The following is a 17,155-nucleotide window of genomic DNA, read 5'->3' as shown; positions in this document are numbered from 1 at the left end:
TGATATGAAGTCGTCATCAAATAGTTGTGCAAGTTCTTGCAATTAGGATCATATATTTCAAGGAAATTATGCATGTCCATAATGTTCTAAAATTTATTCAATATAGATGACTCGAACTTACCAATATGGAGTTTCTTGTCAAGACCAAGGATTTCGAAAAAAGAATTGAATCCATCCATCATGGCACTTTACATCATATACTCTAGAAGCAACATGATCAAGTCCCTTTTTGCTGAGTGCAAGCACTTGATTATCAACAATAATGTGAACATTAGTGGTGTTAACATGCCAAAATCTAGTGAAATAAAAAGATTCCTAAACAATGGCAATTACAAAGTATAGTGGTGCTATTGAATCTAGGTGTGTGATATCCTTAAGGGAGAAATAGGAGACTAGGCTACGCAGCAAAGGGCACACCGATTGGTGTGACCAACTCTTATGATAGTTGGCCTCAAGCATGTGCGATGGAGGCCTTTTATGGCAACACGTGGAGGGTTACAACATAACTCACTCCCTTGCTACCACTTTGATGTTTCCTCTCTCCTTACACGTTTGATCAATTGACTCCTAATTTGTGTTCACCTTTTGCTCATATGGATGAGTGTGTTGTAATGTGCCTAGGTCGCGACACATTTTAGAGTGTGATCTAAAAGGCACTGCCTTGCACTCCCACGGAATGTCATAGGATTTGTCAATTAGTGAATCCCGAGTCTACTCCGCAACAAAATGTATCAGCCAACCATGTTCATATCATCCTAAATCTTCCTAGGTTTCTAATAGTCAAGTCATTCTATAGCCTTCTAGCATCGATCTTCAGACGAATCTACTTTGCGTAGAGCATCTAAACCGAGGCAGACTCATATCGCACTTGATTTAAAGAGAATGAAAAACGAGAGGGATGCATCGCTTGATCTCTCTACCCATAAGGTAAAGTCCCATTCCGGTCCCCTCAAATGAAATGAGCCAGGGTTCTACCCTACATTATCTAAGGTCAATAATACGTCATGGCGATTTGAATGTTGAGAAGCCTCCCAGTTCTCAAGGACCACCGTGCCGTAGGACGGACTCGTTGGGGGTTCCACCCACCCACTTCCCTTGATAGCTTTAGTTTCCTACTTACCTAAGGGAACATTAGTGGTAACACATACAAGCAGCTTCCTTAATTAACCCGTTAGTCACACATGTTCCTTTACGCAATTTTATGCATCGACACAAAAACAAATCAAACAAATTCCTTGAAAGTAAACTTTATATTAAATTTTCAATTGAGATACAAATCTTGTCCATGGGATGATTCCCACAATCTGTAAGGATGTGCCTTGTTTTCCTCCAAGTTTTCACCCTTGCACTAGTAACAGGGACTTGAGATTCCTTCTCGAGTCACATAGACCATCTGAGTAGGACCCGAAGGCAGGGGATTTATAGCTAGAGCGCCCCCTGGCACTCAAGCATCCTCCTATGAATAGACGTTTCTATAGAGAGACCTCTCACGACGGGTTCGGTCCACATTCCTGACATGGCTATCAAAAACCCCCTTGCATAGGGTTGGTGACTAGCTGGGGGTGCTCAACATGCCTTTCCCAAGTGTTTCAACTTGAATCCAATTTGAAAGATTCTCTTCTTATCAATTCCTTTGTTAGATGACTCATTTTTCAAACATGTGTTCCTAAGTACAAACACAAGCAGAAGTGCACAAAATGTACTAGACAATTATTTGTCCTCTCTGCCAAAGGAAATTTCGATTTAATGCAATAGCATCTAGTCTCGAATTTATCCCCATTATCGTCCGAGATTCCCTAATTTAATTTTCTTATTCTTTTGAATGAAGGAGTATTCTTGCAATGCTGATTGCAATTTTGAATATGTTCACCATTTTTTTTAGATGAGTCACCCTGCATATTGATCTCTTCGGTAATCATGAGAGAGATCAACTCATCAAAATCTAGAAATGGCTTCCGTACGTATACTGAAGTAATAAATGATTTCCATACCTTCTCATTATTAAGACCAATCAAAGTGGATAAAACCAAATCATCATCATCAGGCATTGCATCAATCGTTGTGCTAAAGCATCTGCAATGCTCCTCACCTTCAACACATACTCATTGACATAAATTTTCCCTTTCTTCAAGGCATTCAACTCTTGCTTGAGTTGAATCTTTCGTGCCTTTGTATTTACTGAAAACATGTTCTCAAGCTGCATGTGAAGTTTCTACATTCCTCATATGTCCCAACATCGTATTATCAATGACTGCAGATAACCAGTACATCACCTTTTTGTCTTTCGCATTCCATTCTTTCCATGCTTTTAATTCATCTGCAGTCGGCGGAGGGATACCAAGCTCTGGCTCCTTTTCTTCACCTGAAACAAACTCATAAATGTCCTTTCCAATGAGAAAGTTCGTCACACGGAACTTCCATAAAGGGTAGTTGTTTTTGTCGAGCTTCTCAATAATGGGATTTCCACTGTTCTCTGCCATTATCACAAACAAGGATACAACACAGCAAGCTAGTCTTTTGCAATCTTTCACAACACGTGCACATCAATACACCAAGCAACCTTTTTCATTGATTGCTCAATAGTACATGTAATCTGCAACCTATTTGCATATAAACCTTATGTTTTCTTCTTGCAAACACCTCAAAATTTACAAATTTGAAATCTGTAACCTGTGTACCCACTTTCGATCAATATAGCCGAAATCACAGTGTACCCTGAAACTGATGTCCGCAACCTTGAGGCTCTAAAATAGGGCTTGAAACAGCCTCAGATGCCCAAAATAACTGTGGGCAAGCCCTTAAGGGCTTATCTGTAGAATATGCAGTGCTCTGCTCGCACACCAAATCTCACAACAATTTGAGATTTTCACTCTACCCTGCTTTTGGTGCCTCCACAAACACTATCCAAGAGAGAGAGTGGAAGAATGGGAGAGCTTCTTACCCATTGCTTGCTTGCTCGAACCTTGCTTCTTCTCCTTCACTTTAGCCTTCAAAATCAGCCTCTCTCATTGGTGTGGCTTTGATACCATGTCAAGAATCGCGTGGTGGGAGACTTTGCTTGAGCTGCTGTGCCAAACACACATTGTATACACAAGAGGAAGCTCACTCAAGAACATAAGAAGAGAGATGGATGCCAAAATGTTTTCTTGCTAATTTTTTCTTCTTCTTCCACACACAATACAATGTACACAAAGTATAGATAAGATACAACATAAAGGAAAGTGGCCTTCTACGTCAAACAGTGCATAATTGACTAGCGCTATATCTTTGCCAGCTCTACAGGTAGGTGTAACAACCAAAATATAATAAGTGATAAGTTAGTGGCCATGTGAGTGTCATGATGACCACGAATGTACTAAGTGTAGACATGTAGACCCATCTAGCCAAGAGGTCCATCATCAATTTCCGCACGTGTTGAGCTTACCATCTCAACAAGGTAGTCATGACTATTTGTGTGACTATGCTAACATGTTTCTAATCCACAAACTCTTATTTGAGAAGAATAATACCTAATTAGTAGGCCACGACCACAAAGGGAGACAATATACCCCATGACTAGTAGGAATAGAGATAGCCAACCTCCCTAAGCTCAAGACCATGAATAGGAGAAGTAAAAAGGAGAGACCTCTTGCATGTGTGTGTGTGTGTGTGTGTGTGTGTGTGTGTGTGATAAGAGAGAAGGATTATGAGAAAGCAAGTTGAAGCTTAGGATTGGAGAGATCTTCATCAAAAGGAGGAGAAGATAAAAAGAGCAATGTTTGGCATAGAGAAAGAATACCAAACAAGGTATGCCCCAAGAACTTCCTCTAACCATGGAAGCTTCAATGTTGGTCTTCTCTTCATCTTCTCTCCATCTCTTGCTTAATGTGTTCTCTCTCCGAAGCTAGAAAATGACACTCTTGGACTACCCTCACAAGTCTTACATCATTGCTTCGAGAAAGGAGAGAAGAGAAATCGCCATACCTGTCAAAGTGAGAAGAAGAGTTTTCTTATGTCAACCAGACATAAAAGAGAGAAGTAAGAGGGTCTTACTTTTCATCCATGCAAAACCCTAGCCCTACACATGAATGCATTAATGCTTGACCAAGAACATGACTTGCTAGTCTACCTACTTACTTGAATGCTAGTCCACTTGTGCCACGTCATCACTGGCCTACTTGAGTACTAGTCTACATGAGACTTAGTCTACCCGAGTTCTAGTCTACCTACATACTCGTCTACTTGTTTGCTTGAGTCCTAATATGCCTATACCACATCATCTATATTCTACTTGCATAAGACTATGACTAGCTTGTTTGCTTGCATAAGAACACAATTATGCAATCTACTTGCTTACTTATTTTGCCTATCTACCCATTTTTCAATCTACCCACTTAGTAGTTAGTTATTGTGTACCTACTTGCTTGCCTACTTAATCTTTACCCACTTGACTATATACTTGCCTATTGGTTTCTTTTCTGGGGTGCTAGTCTACCTCCACACCTATCTAAGACCATGATTGATGTTAATGCTTGTCTAAAGTGCTAGCCTACCACTCCCACATCATCACAAGCTTGCTTGAGTGCTAGTTTACCTGCTTTTTTATCTATTGGAGACTAAAATCATGTACTCACAAGATTAAGACCAAGAATTGGAAAGCTTCAAAGCATGGCTATGTAAGATTAAGATGAAGATGTTGAGCTCAAGCTTAAGATTGAGACTATGCTAGCTAAAGGCAATGATCGTGTAAGATTAAGACTAAGACTTGGTGTGCAAACTTAAGACCAAGGATGTATATGCTAGACTACTTGCTTACTTGTCCCACAAATTGGTTGCATACTTGCTTGACTCCTGAACTTAAGTGACCAATTGAAGACAAAGCAATAGAATGGAAGGGGACAGATTCATACATGAAGTTCCTCTAGACCCATGGGAGTCCCTTGACAATTTTGAAGTAGAAACTTACAAATTAGATATCTACAATCTTTCATAAAAAATCGTGCACATTTTCCTACTGTGAGATGTGAATCAATGTTTTCTTTCCTTGGCGCAAAAGATTATATATTGAATACTCTCTCAGTATTACACAACTTATCATCACCCTAAATCTTTATTCATGTGTACTTGCTTCAATGAAAATTTTGAGAGTTGTTGAGGATAAGGTTGAGAGGTCACCATTCATTATGTTCAGAGTACATGGGAAGGAAGGAGTTGATTGTTGTTTCTATCAGGATGTGTGTGCATATAATGTGAGTATTACTACCCATTTTCATAAGACCTTCATTATTAGTGAATCATCTACATTATGAATTATTTTGGCTATAGCTAAGAGAGGTCAATAGCATCGAGAAAGTCTCTTGAACCTTCACTATTATTCCAAACCTACACTATGTATTATTTTGGCGATGGCTAACAGAGGTCAATAGTATCAAGAAAGTCTCTTGGAACATACACAATGTATTATTTTGGCTATGGCTAAGAGAGGTCGATAGCATTGAGAAAGTCTCTTGAAGCTACACTATCATTCCAAACCTCCTACCTCATGCCCCGATGATGGCTCCTCGAATTAGCATGGCCTCACTGGCGCCACTCAGAGCTCCCCACTTGTGGCTTTGTTTGCCACATCACTGTCCTCAAGTACATGCCCGTGAATAGGCTCATTTCTAAATCCATGTAGTTTGTCATCAAGAGAGACAGAGAAAGATTCAACAAAGGGGAGAGAGAGAGAGAGAGAGAGAGAGAGAGAGAGAGAGAGAGAGAGAGAGAGAGAGAGAGAGAGAGAGAGAGAGAGAGAGAGAGAGAGAGAGAGAGAGAGAGAGAGAGAGAAGATTAAAAAGGTTGAAGTAAGAGAGGGAGAAGAGAGAAAACAATGAGAAATTAGAGAGACATGGGGGAGGGAAGTTAAAGAAAGGATATATATATGAAGTGTCACATTAAGTGTCTATGAAGTGGCCTAGTGCTCCTTGCATGTGAAATGTGCAACAAACACTAGTATATTTGAAGAGATGAGAGACTACAGTCACCCACCCACTCCCTAGGACTACTAGATGAGTACACATTAAAAGCCCTAGCTTCCTCATGCACAACTAGATCTAAGTGAATTTTCTTATCATAGAAAAATTTCAGCTTGTCACAAGTTTAGTTAGTACAACATGGAATAACAGACTTGAACCACTCAAACTATAGGAGCTACTTAGCAAGGAGGATTTTGTATAAGTGGCTTGATAGCTTTCTCAAGGGCAAAGTGGTCCACAATGAGGTGATCAAGGCAGTAGGTTGGAGATGGTCATAGAGTTTAAACAAATTTACATATATGCAATATGTACATTCATTTTTTGTTGTTATGAAGTTTACTTTGACATTCATACAAATATATTCATTTCAATAGGTTTTGACATTGATCATCCATAATGGGTATCATTCTCCATATGTGAACCATGAAAATTAGTCTTAATGCATGACATTAGGTTCGTCAAATGGATTGTATGTGTATGACCTCAAGCTAAAGTACATACATGTGCTAGATCATGTTTGCTAGAAGAGCATAGACCACACACACACGTCATATTTCCATGTGCACATGTACAAGTGCGCATGCATGGTCACATGTGCACACACACTCTAATGTCACATTGACCTCGGTATTTGATTACTTCCATTTACAAAGAAACATAGATTTTGTAATCCATAAACTTCTAATCTCTATTAATGTCTTGAGTAGACAAAAAAGTATTACAAAATTTGTAGTTTCTCTATCTTTATTAGTGTAATAGAAGAACATGTAAGAGCACCTTATATTTGATAGCTTTTGAGAAAACACATATTGATTTTTGCCCAATTTTTAAAATGATTAATTTTAAAATTCTTTTTACTAAGGTCTTGAGGAATCTCCTTGGAAAACATGAAACTTACCCAAGTGCTCCACATGTTTTAGGATAACATGTTTGGAAATCATTGGGAACTAGCAAATCAAAATAATATCACTAATCATCTTCAATATCATTAACTTTAGAACTAGGATTCAGTTGGTCAAATATTATAGAATAAATGTAAATTTTGGCTCTACAAAAATAAGTTTACATCATTAGCTTCAACAACAAGGAACAATTGGTCTCAAATTCAAATATTAAAGAGTAAAGGCACATTTGGCTTCACTATAGTTAGACATCTAATTAAACCTACCCATTATAGAGCAATTCAAGATACTTGAGAACTACATATACTCTTGGCAACTATGGCCTGATAAAACATAAAGTTTTGGTAGAGAGAGATCCCTTACTTGTCCCAAAGATTTCAAGAGGGGGAGAAAGGAATAGGAAACATCAATCTCCTTCAAAGAGAAGTTGAGCATCTTAAGGCATTAGTCACTAAAGCTTCACTTTCATTAGACAAATTGAGCTTGAAGTGTGCAAGATGGTTTACAAAAAGATGTAAAGCTTCAAGACAACATCAATCGCTTACAAGAAAGAGCATCCAACTAGTGCTTGAATCGTCATTGAAAATTGGGAATTTAGAGATGTGAGAAGACTTTAAGAAGTCATTAAAGAAGCAAAGTATATAATTTAGGCCTTGGTTCTAATATCATTTCTACGTGTGAAATCCTAAAATGATTTACATAATATTGTGAAATCCTACCACGAAATCTCATCACTATTTACATTTAAAATTTTTGGATGAGCACCAATTTTTTAAAGTGCAACATGAGGTGGATGGATAAGGATTTTAAAAGATCTAAAGGAGACAATGGATTGAATCTTTGAAAAGTATGATGGCAAAATTACAAAGGCAAGGGCTAGGCACTATTTAATTTATAAAGTAGTTTAGTGTATTTAAAAAAAAGGAAACAATTCCATACACTTGAAGAGTATTATGATAGTTTAACTTTCTCAAAGGAGAAAGTGAGTGTAAGTAGTTTGAAACTACCTAGGTCCTCCACCTCTTTTGAAAGCAACTAGGAATTAATGGAATACTTGAATGAAGATTAAAGAGATCCATCTATATAGCTTTCTATTCACTAGTATTAGTGGTAGAGAAAAGAGTTGGTGAGATCCAATTCACAAAATAGGCTAATGATCTCACTATATAAAGACATTCTTGTCATATTGATCAATTGATTACAATTTTTTTGTGTGATATTTTCTAAATTGGCACAATGAGAGCTACATGATGCTCTTCTCAACAATGCACTAGAGACTATCAGTGAGAGGCCGTCCACCTTGATGTTGTCACACCATCATGATAGTATTGGCTTAAAAGGATTTGAATTTATATGTTAATGAGTGGTTATTATGAATATTTTGAATTTCCTTCCAAAAAATAAACAAACTTAATAGATGCAAATATAGATGGAATTACTAGAAGTTTTGAAAAGAGACTATGTTTTATTTTCTAGTAGAATGTACTGATTAAATTTCATAGGATTTCGAGCTTATTCGAGGGTGGTTTGTTAAATGGGAGTTCATGCAAAAATAATAACTAGTGAATATTAAGAGTTAAGTTAGGGTATTGATGGAAATTAAGGTTGGGATGCAAGTATTTGGTAATGCCTTACAAACTAACACTTTACCTACTTTCAACAATTGTGAATAAGATCTTTTGGCAACATCAAATCCTTATCATCCATGTCTCTAAATATTTGGAAACGATATTTGGGTGTAGATTTGTTCATTTGATAGATCACTAGTGAAGATGTCTTCCTACCCAAAAGAATTTGACTAGAAGCTTCTCCAACAAAGAGTTGTCGAGTAAGCAAAGGAGATTATGCTTTAAACACAATTCATTATATGGTTTGTGGTGCATGGTTCCAAATTCGTGGGAGTATTTGCAAATGTGCATGGTTCCAAATGTACAATCTTCTTCTTTCTTATGGTACTTAAGTCAATGGCACTTGAGCAATAAAGCATATTGTTATTTGTAGTCTCTAAAAATGCTATTTGGTGGATATCATGCAAAAGTGAGAGATGATAATGTATTTAATTTGGGCTACATCCCTTTCTAGGCCTTTCAACTTGTGAATATCAAACAAACATTGAGCTTTAATTAGCATATTACTTTTGTGACATAAAAGTTTGAGCAACCTGAGAAGCTAAGTTTTTGACGTCTTCGAAGATCTTGGTTAAGAAGTGCTTTAGTCTAAAATACCCATATATACCATCAATATCTGATTGAGGATTACTTGAATCATACTCTTTAATTCAAAGACTAATGTGAAAACTTAAAACTCTTACAAAGTTGAAAAGCCAAACTCAAAGTCTAGAAAACCAAAACACAAGGTCTCAAAAGTATGAGGATGGTGAAGCACGTCTTCTCAACCTAACTAGAAATGAGCACTCTTCAAGCCAAGTTATCTGACGATTCTCTAACCGATGAGGGATCAAGCAAGTTTCACAATGCCTTCTTCATTAAGCAAAGCTAATTTGCAACCTTTTTTTAATTGAATCTTTCTCATCGATCGATGTTATTTTAGCCTTTGTTTTTGTTAAATAAAATAGTTTTAGGCTAGATTTACCATTTAAAACACTATTCACTATAGTTTTCTTCCATTAGTTGTCTAAAAGCTAATCAACATGTTTTCTACTATTTTGGAAGCACAATTTGAACATATAACTAGGACTTGGTTCTAAGGTGAGGTGAAGCTTATCATAAGTATTTGCATCAAACTTTCATAGATTCTCTATCTCTTGTTTGCATCCTTGAGAAATTTAAGAGAGAATTGTTGTAGGCTCAAGGGCTTTTTTGAAGTAGAAGAAGGAATCCATGGTTTTCATATAGTTTTCTATTTATCAAGGGAGATTTATAAGTACATCTCAATATATTCCTACATGAATAAAACTATTCATGCAACCCCTACCAAGTTTTACTAGATATGAGAGCAACAAAAATACACACATGGTAGTCAATAAGACAATACACACATAGCCTTTACATCAAACTTTCTAGCCATGTAATGTCTTTGCATTTGCTATTGCTCATTTCACGTCTATGACATATACTTAGGCATGTAATGTATGGTTCTTGGAAAAGTTCAAAGCCTCCATATATGCATCCCCTAACCTTGTAAGTTCACATTGGCTTCGGCTCATATAAACTTTGGTCCAATAGCTATTGTCCTTTCACTAACAATGGAGTTCTTTCACACACAAAGCTATCGCAAAAGAATTGTATGTGTGCAATAAGTTTGAGGTTCTACTTCCCACCATTGATGGACAAACATTTTAACCAGAAGAAAGCATCAATATGTGGAAAATTTTTCAAAGACTTCAAAAATAGGAATCTTCTGCCTAAAGAGTGCACCAAGGGACACTTCGCACTATCCTCCCGAGATTGAAACTTCATGCCAATGAGAGCTGGCTCGAATGGTAAGGCATGTGGGCGAGTTGTTGGATGAGGTCTTGTGTTCAAATCCTTCAACTGGTATATTCCACAAACACACTAGCCTTCATGATAAATGATTGGATTTGACCTTCAGGCCAAAATATTCTTTGGGTGAAGAGATGAGAATTAGCTTATGGAAACTCGAGATGAGTTTAATCACTTTTTTTAAACTTACAAATTAAGTGGCAAATCTTGGCCAACTCTTACAACAAATGTATAGAATATATCTCATCTGTCTGTGAAGACATGTGGTCAGGCACATCTACTATAGATGCAAAATATCCTACGAAGACGCAATAAATCCCAATTAGTTCCCGTTTGAAAATTCCAAGGTGTGACAAGATCTTCTTTCCCAAAGTTAATATTTCAACTTGCTAAGGTTTCAAACCCGATTCTTGATTCTTTTGAAAAAAATAACCAATTTTAATAGCCAGTAAAATGATCTCTGATGGAAACCCCACCACAAGATGGCCATCCAAATAGAGGGTAACCTTTGTTGCTAGGACGTTTGTATAGAAAGGAAACAAGCCCATCAGGTCTCCTTAACCTCCCCAAAATCCAATGAAAGGGCTCAAGACGGGCAATGGTGGTGTCATCTGCCAGTGGCAGAGTTCAACCGTTCTTAAAACTGTCGAACTAATTAAGGAGTTCTTAAGATTTCTCCCTTCGCACGCGCAGTTTCCACCCCATTAAAACATGAGTAACTGGAAATGCCACTAGGGCATTAACTTCATGCAGCTAACCACATAGAGCCAGATTTTACATTTAAGCCACAACCCTGCACAGGAACCTAATGTTAGAAGCTAAAGAAACAGGATGAGGTCTCAATTTGTACTCAAACAATGCAAAGTGCAGCGTGACTGAGAAATATTAGGCAGAAATTCTGTGTGATTTTGTGGAGTATAGATGTATGTACATGTACCTTAGTTTTGACAGATTCCCAAGCATAATACGAGCAAGATTTGTCTCAACTTACGGTTAATCATTATTACACTCCTTGCGACACAAGTTCACACCGAGTGAGTGCTTAGTCAAATAGCTAGAGGTTTCAACTCAACTTTTCCATGGAAAGAAATCTTTGAGGTGTCAAAACTCATACGTGTAGATATTGATGAGGCAATGCTTGCAGTATAATCTTTTGATTACAAAGAGAACTCAAAGGATGTGGCCTCCTTGTGTGAGGTTTTAGTACTTCAAAATTAAAGCAGTTGCTGTGTGTCTATCACAGAAAATTACAAGCTAAAGTATTGTCATACAATGACTGCTATGACAAGAAGATATCATTGAATTTATCATGGATGCTCACCACTCTTTCAAAAACTTTCGAGTAGGTAAGTAGTTTCCATCTAAACAAACCAATCCAGAAGCTGTCATCAAAGACTACCCAAGCTCTCAAGAATTTGTACAGGATCCAATTGGCCACTGTGATAGCTTGAATAAACAGTTGATATTTTTTGCCGTCCCTTCCATTCTTCACCTGGTTTAAGAGTAATTGGCTTTTCAACTGCTGCTGGCTCAACACAAATCATATGCTTATATTCATCATCTCCATAATCAACCATAGCTTTCGCTTTCCTTTCCCATGGGTTCCAAACAACTGCACAGTCAAAAATTGAGCCAAGAAATTTTTCCATAAAAAGGGAGACAACAGCAAAGTTCACAAATACTCAAGTCCAACCTCCCATTCCCAAGCAAACAGGATCTAGCACTCAACATGCCTTCAGTATTGTAAGCAAGGTTCACAAAATTGCAGGCCTCTAGTAGTGGTAAGGGCCAATTCTCATAACTTTAAAATGTCCCAAAGATACAAGTGCAGATTTTCAGAGTTGTTAGAGCTCTAAAAATATCAGAAAGCCAAAAAATGTGGCTATAAAGTTTCAGCAGACTGCTTAGATTGTGTCTGCACACCATTACTTCAGTATACCACAATTCACAGCCTGTTTTGTAAGAGTTATTGTAAAGCATAATTTTAACATGTGGTTGAAAGCCATGCACTGGTCAGAGAAGCACAATGTTTTGCATGCGGTCAAAAGTCATGTGCTGGTCAGAGAAGCATCAATTAGAAGCTAGCTAGTCAGAATACCTGCATCTGGTAGCCCATCCTTTTTTAGTACAAATGTTCGTTTCTTTTCATGATCAATGATTGCAATCTTCGTTGGAGTGTTCAAATAGATTCTATCGACCTATAACATGGAAGCCAGCCATATGTTGTCTAAATTCTTGAATGCCATTTTTAACCATAAGCCCATTAATTATCACAATGACAAGAACTTACCTCACCCTCAAAAGTCAGAGCATCTCCTTGCTCTGTGAAGCGCTCTCGGTTTTGAAGGTTATCAAGATAATCCAGAGTTTCCAGTCCTTCAATTCGCACTTCACTGCATGTACAAAGTATTAAACAGCTATGGGGTGAACCAATGGTTGTTAGCCCAGACCACTCAGAGCCAGCAGCCAGTACCAATATGATTCAGATTAAACTACAAGCAGATGTATAATGTGACGAATTTTAACATTAAAGCTTCAAAGCACAAATATATATAGCTAGCCCTCCTTATGAATTTAAGCTAGCTTGCATTATGTCACTGGTCAGCTCACCTGATATCTGAAACTGAGAAGTAAGTGTGCATAGCCACAGTAAAAGAGAAAGGCTTAGCATCAGTGTTGCGAACACGTGCAGTAAGTGTCAGCTCTCCTTCAGGGCTTAAAGCAACTCGAAGGCGAAATTCAAAGCTGCAAGCATTAAAAAATCATTTTTTGTGTACTAGTCAAGGGAGGTTAGAGAGACGCAATTTGCAGATTTGAACATGCATGTCTTTAATTTCAAAAGGAAATCTAGATTGATACATTATGAAATGATCGTCTAAACCTACACAATTATTGTGATGCAAGGCAATGCAATGCATTCACTAAAATCTCAATGAATTTCGATATTTCATTCTTAGCCTCTCAGATCTTCATCCAAACATGGTAAATACCCAAACTCCAGAGAAAAAAGCACCTGCTTTTGTTTCAAAAATGGAATATCTGAGCCTGAGCCTTACCATAAACTTGGGATGAAATACTAGTTTCAAAGACAGGACAACTTTGAGATCTTTTGAGACAGAAAGTGTGTTTACAGAACTGCGAGATCACCACAAATCTTGGGACTTTCCTTAGTTACTTGCATCTCCCCTTGCCAGCATATTCTTGTTGTAGTGTGCTAGTCACGCAAGGACAATGAACACTTGAAGTTGATTAAGCAATAAAGTCCCATTGGAACTGTTCAATGTGTGCACTAGGTTCAAGTTTTAAGGGGGATGGAAAAGCCCCCCAGATCTACAACCTGCCACATGACAAAAAAAGTTTAGTACCTGAGAAGTCATAACATCTCCTGTCTCTTTCCATGTCCATCTCCCAGTTGTAAGCCTCAGTTTGAGTCAGACAAGGACATTTGAAGCTCTGGCACCAGTCATGTCCATCAGTTTCTTCATCCTCGGTATGATACAAGAGGAATCTCTCTGTTCTGATCTGTTCAAGCATGTCCACACGTACAGACTTTGTAGTCATGATATCACTTTTCAGGTTGTCACTTTTCAGGCTTTCACTCAGATTTCAGGTTGTCAGCTTTTTGCGTTCATTCATAGCTAGCCGGAAGTTTCTTATGGTCCAAACTGTTTTAAAACAGGTCGGCCAGTTTGCTCACATTGGGCTATTTTTGCTGCCTGCCTTTTACATCATCACCAGCATGCCTTCATCCATCTCATCGAGATCATCTTTTTTCTGCTGTCTGTAGTTAATCGAGCCAGCATATTCTGTATCCCTTCCTCATCATATCGTGCTGCTCTGTCCAGCACCTGACCCCTCACCGGCCTTGCCTTACAACACTCCTGCAGGGGCCTCCATCCCTTGTTGTCAGTCTTGTATGCAGTCCTGTTTCATTCAGTATTATGTTCTCTTTTTCTCTCAATGGCACTATTACTTCCGCTTTTACACTCGCCAAGATGGCACGACCACACTCCTGTCTTCACTCTACACTCCGACAGGAACTGCACATCAGTCAGTCAACTAGTGAGGCTGGCCACCTCTCCACTCAGGGAGGACATACCACATTCAAGACAACTCACGAACTCTCATCTTCAACACAGCCAGGGCTGATGTCAAGTTTGCATAGTCCTTATGATTCATATGAGCTGGAAACCCTCTCTATTTCTCCAAGCTAAAGTTTTGAGGGATGCCCCAGTTGAACCCATTTCACAAAAAACGTTTTTATGGGATCCTTTTCCAACATAATTTTCTGTTGCACAAGATTCAAATGTAAATCACCATGGAGACCATAATCAGCATCAGTATGGCAATGTCCATAGAGGAGGCTGTAGAGGCAGACGTACAACTTCAAGTATTCCTGCTACGTTACCTACTGCTTCATTCGAGCATGTTATTGATGTGCTAATCATTCTCAATTCTCTCCTATCCATCCCTCTTCATATGATCATTTAGGATCTCTTTCTTACACTTTCAGTAACCTAGGGAATCGATTCCACATTTGCATCATCTACATTAGGTTCCATTCTGTTCGAAGTAAAGTACACTAGGCTTTGGAGCTTGTGTTTCGTCTCAAAGTCCATTTCATGTTCAGTTTCACATGTTACTTACCCATAGGTGCATTGCCACTTTGCACCCTAGTACTCCATTGCCAAAAATACCACCCTTGTACATCGCACCTCACACCTACTCACCAGTGCACACACTTACCTCTCCTGGGATGGCTATGGAACATGTTGGATATCCCTCGCACACCACTTGGATATCACCCACAGCCACCACTTAGACACAAGAATATCCATCCTCTACTTATAGTGCCATTTCACTCATTCCATGCATCACCAATGCATGGTGGGCACTTTGGGGCACACCCCCAAGTGTACTTTGATCCCCCACCCCACACCCCTACTCACCGCTTGGCACTATGTCTAGTTAGGCCACTAACACATTTGGATCCATTGTGCATGCATCACCAATGCATGGTGGGCACTTTGATGCACACCCCCGAGTGTGTGAAGATATGCTAGGGTTTGCACAAAGAAAACACAAAATGTACGAACATGACTCAAACACAATAACGCAATAAACGCAAACCCTTGACACAAAATGCAAAAACACAAAACATGGAGCGCAAAAACACGAACACAAACACAAGCTAAGAAGAAAGAGAACCTTGAAGTGAATGAATCGATGTTGTAAATGAATGAGACGATGTACAAAATGCTTAAGGGCGGAGCTCAACAACCAATGGCTCTCATGAGAGCAAGCTAAGGAAGGTGTTGATATGTGTCGTCCACTAGAAACAGATCCCGAGTGCAATAACCACTACTCGTAGAAAAGGATAGTGAAGTGCTGAAAACACAAAGATGACCTGCTGTAGATACAAATACAAATTAGGCCAATGCTAGAACTAGAAGGGCAGCAGCCTCCAAACCAAAACGTAGCAGTTTTTGGGGCCGGAACTAGTAAACGCAATGTAACTCCTTGAAGGTGATGGCAACTAATCACTGCAACAGTGAGAGGTTGGGCGACAGCTGTAGACCACGTAACAACAGTCGTTGGAAGTAAAATATCTAGTGAAAGAGGGCTAATCAATTTGTAGTGCATTTTTAGCTCAACAAAGTGTACTTCAATCCCCCACCCTATCAACCCAACTGACCATTCAGCACTATGCCTAGTTAGCCCACTAACACCTTTGGATCCACTGTGCATATATCACCAATGTATGGTAGGCACATTGGGGAAAACCTACAAGTGTACTCCAATCCCCCGCCCTAACCTCCTCACTCACTATTTAGCACCAGCACTCCAAATGCTACATGTTGTATCCTCATGCATCTGGATGGACGCTAGTAGCAATGGTCACTGTGGTTATTAAAGTGACCTAGAGCGGATGGACTATGGGCACTTTAGGGTTAGGGCAGTTGAGTTCTATTTGCAGGGCTCAAGGCCATATTGTACACATCATTGTGTGATCACCACTCTTGAAAGCAAAGATTACGTTGAAGACTAGCAATCAGCAACATTTCCAATATATTGTGTAGAAAGTCAAATACCGACTACATTCTTGCTTCTTTTGGGTCCTCGTGCAATTGGTGATCTAGCTCATAACCATACATTGGTCATAGTCACAAGTGATCTAAAGAGTGGTAAAGGATCTCATGCATGGAGATGCACATTATGCCCATACGTCACATAAGTGGAAACAGCAAAGTTTGTGCTCACTTCTTGCACATTGATAGATATGAGGTGCAATTCTACCCCAACATGACTCTTAGGAAGAGAAGAGTGCTCACGAAGAAGGGTACGGAGCTATACACCTCATCTTTAGAGAGGAAAGCATGACCTTCATTCAAATTTTGGTAGGACAGCTGGCTCAGAAAGTATTGAAGGGAATTGTGGCCATTGCCACAATGATCCCTTGTACTCTTCACATTCCACACAAGCTCTCTATCAATTCTTGCCATCGCCATCATCAGCATTTCCTCCAGCTTTGTCCTCTTGGCAATCATTCCTGCTGTCCTCGCCATCTGTTGGTGATTCTAACGTCTCATCCTTGCTTAAATGACAACTCTTATTGCTGACTAGGCTGCCATACAGTTTGCTGCCCTGCTCAACAGTTGCATTTTCACCAGATTGCTGGCACCCTGCCTCTCCAGATCTGTGTTTGGATCCAGGTGCTGCTGCCCAGCTGCATTGGATCATCATCTCCATCACCAGCCCCTCGCACAGCTGCATTTTGAGCCAATGCTGCCATTTAGTCTCCTGCCACCTGGATTTC

The 17,155-nt window shown here is 39.0% G+C and overlaps 1 protein-coding gene across 2 annotated transcripts in view; it reads right to left on the bottom strand.

Moving 5' to 3' along the window:
* Positions 1-10,539: 10,539 nt before the first annotated feature.
* Positions 10,540-17,155, bottom strand: part of LOC148029456 (putative glucose-6-phosphate 1-epimerase) — a 54,585-nt gene continuing 47,969 nt past the window's right edge. Inside the window, exons 5-9 of one of the 2 annotated variants that reach the window (XR_015692430.1) lie at positions 12,949-13,083; positions 12,629-12,731; positions 12,437-12,536; positions 11,660-11,950; positions 10,540-11,131 (exon numbers count right to left, since the gene is read on the bottom strand). Coding sequence is in view for 1 of the 2 variants with exons in the window: in XM_087688276.1 (XP_087544402.1) it covers positions 11,727-11,950; positions 12,437-12,536; positions 12,629-12,731; positions 12,949-13,083 (562 nt within the window). In the remaining variant the exon portion in view is untranslated. Of the gene's footprint in view, positions 11,132-11,437; positions 11,951-12,436; positions 12,537-12,628; positions 12,732-12,948; positions 13,084-17,155 lie in introns of those variants that run through there. The other variant, XM_087688276.1, reaches the window with a different exon arrangement.

This window comes from Lygodium microphyllum, chromosome 11 (genome assembly GCF_053477565.2).
Source record: "Lygodium microphyllum isolate KBCC chromosome 11, Lygodium_microphyllum_v1.1.10, whole genome shotgun sequence".
NCBI lineage: Eukaryota > Viridiplantae > Streptophyta > Polypodiopsida > Schizaeales > Lygodiaceae > Lygodium > Lygodium microphyllum.
Note: the sequence above shows the minus strand (reverse complement) of the source record. Positions and strands in the feature narration are given on the sequence as shown.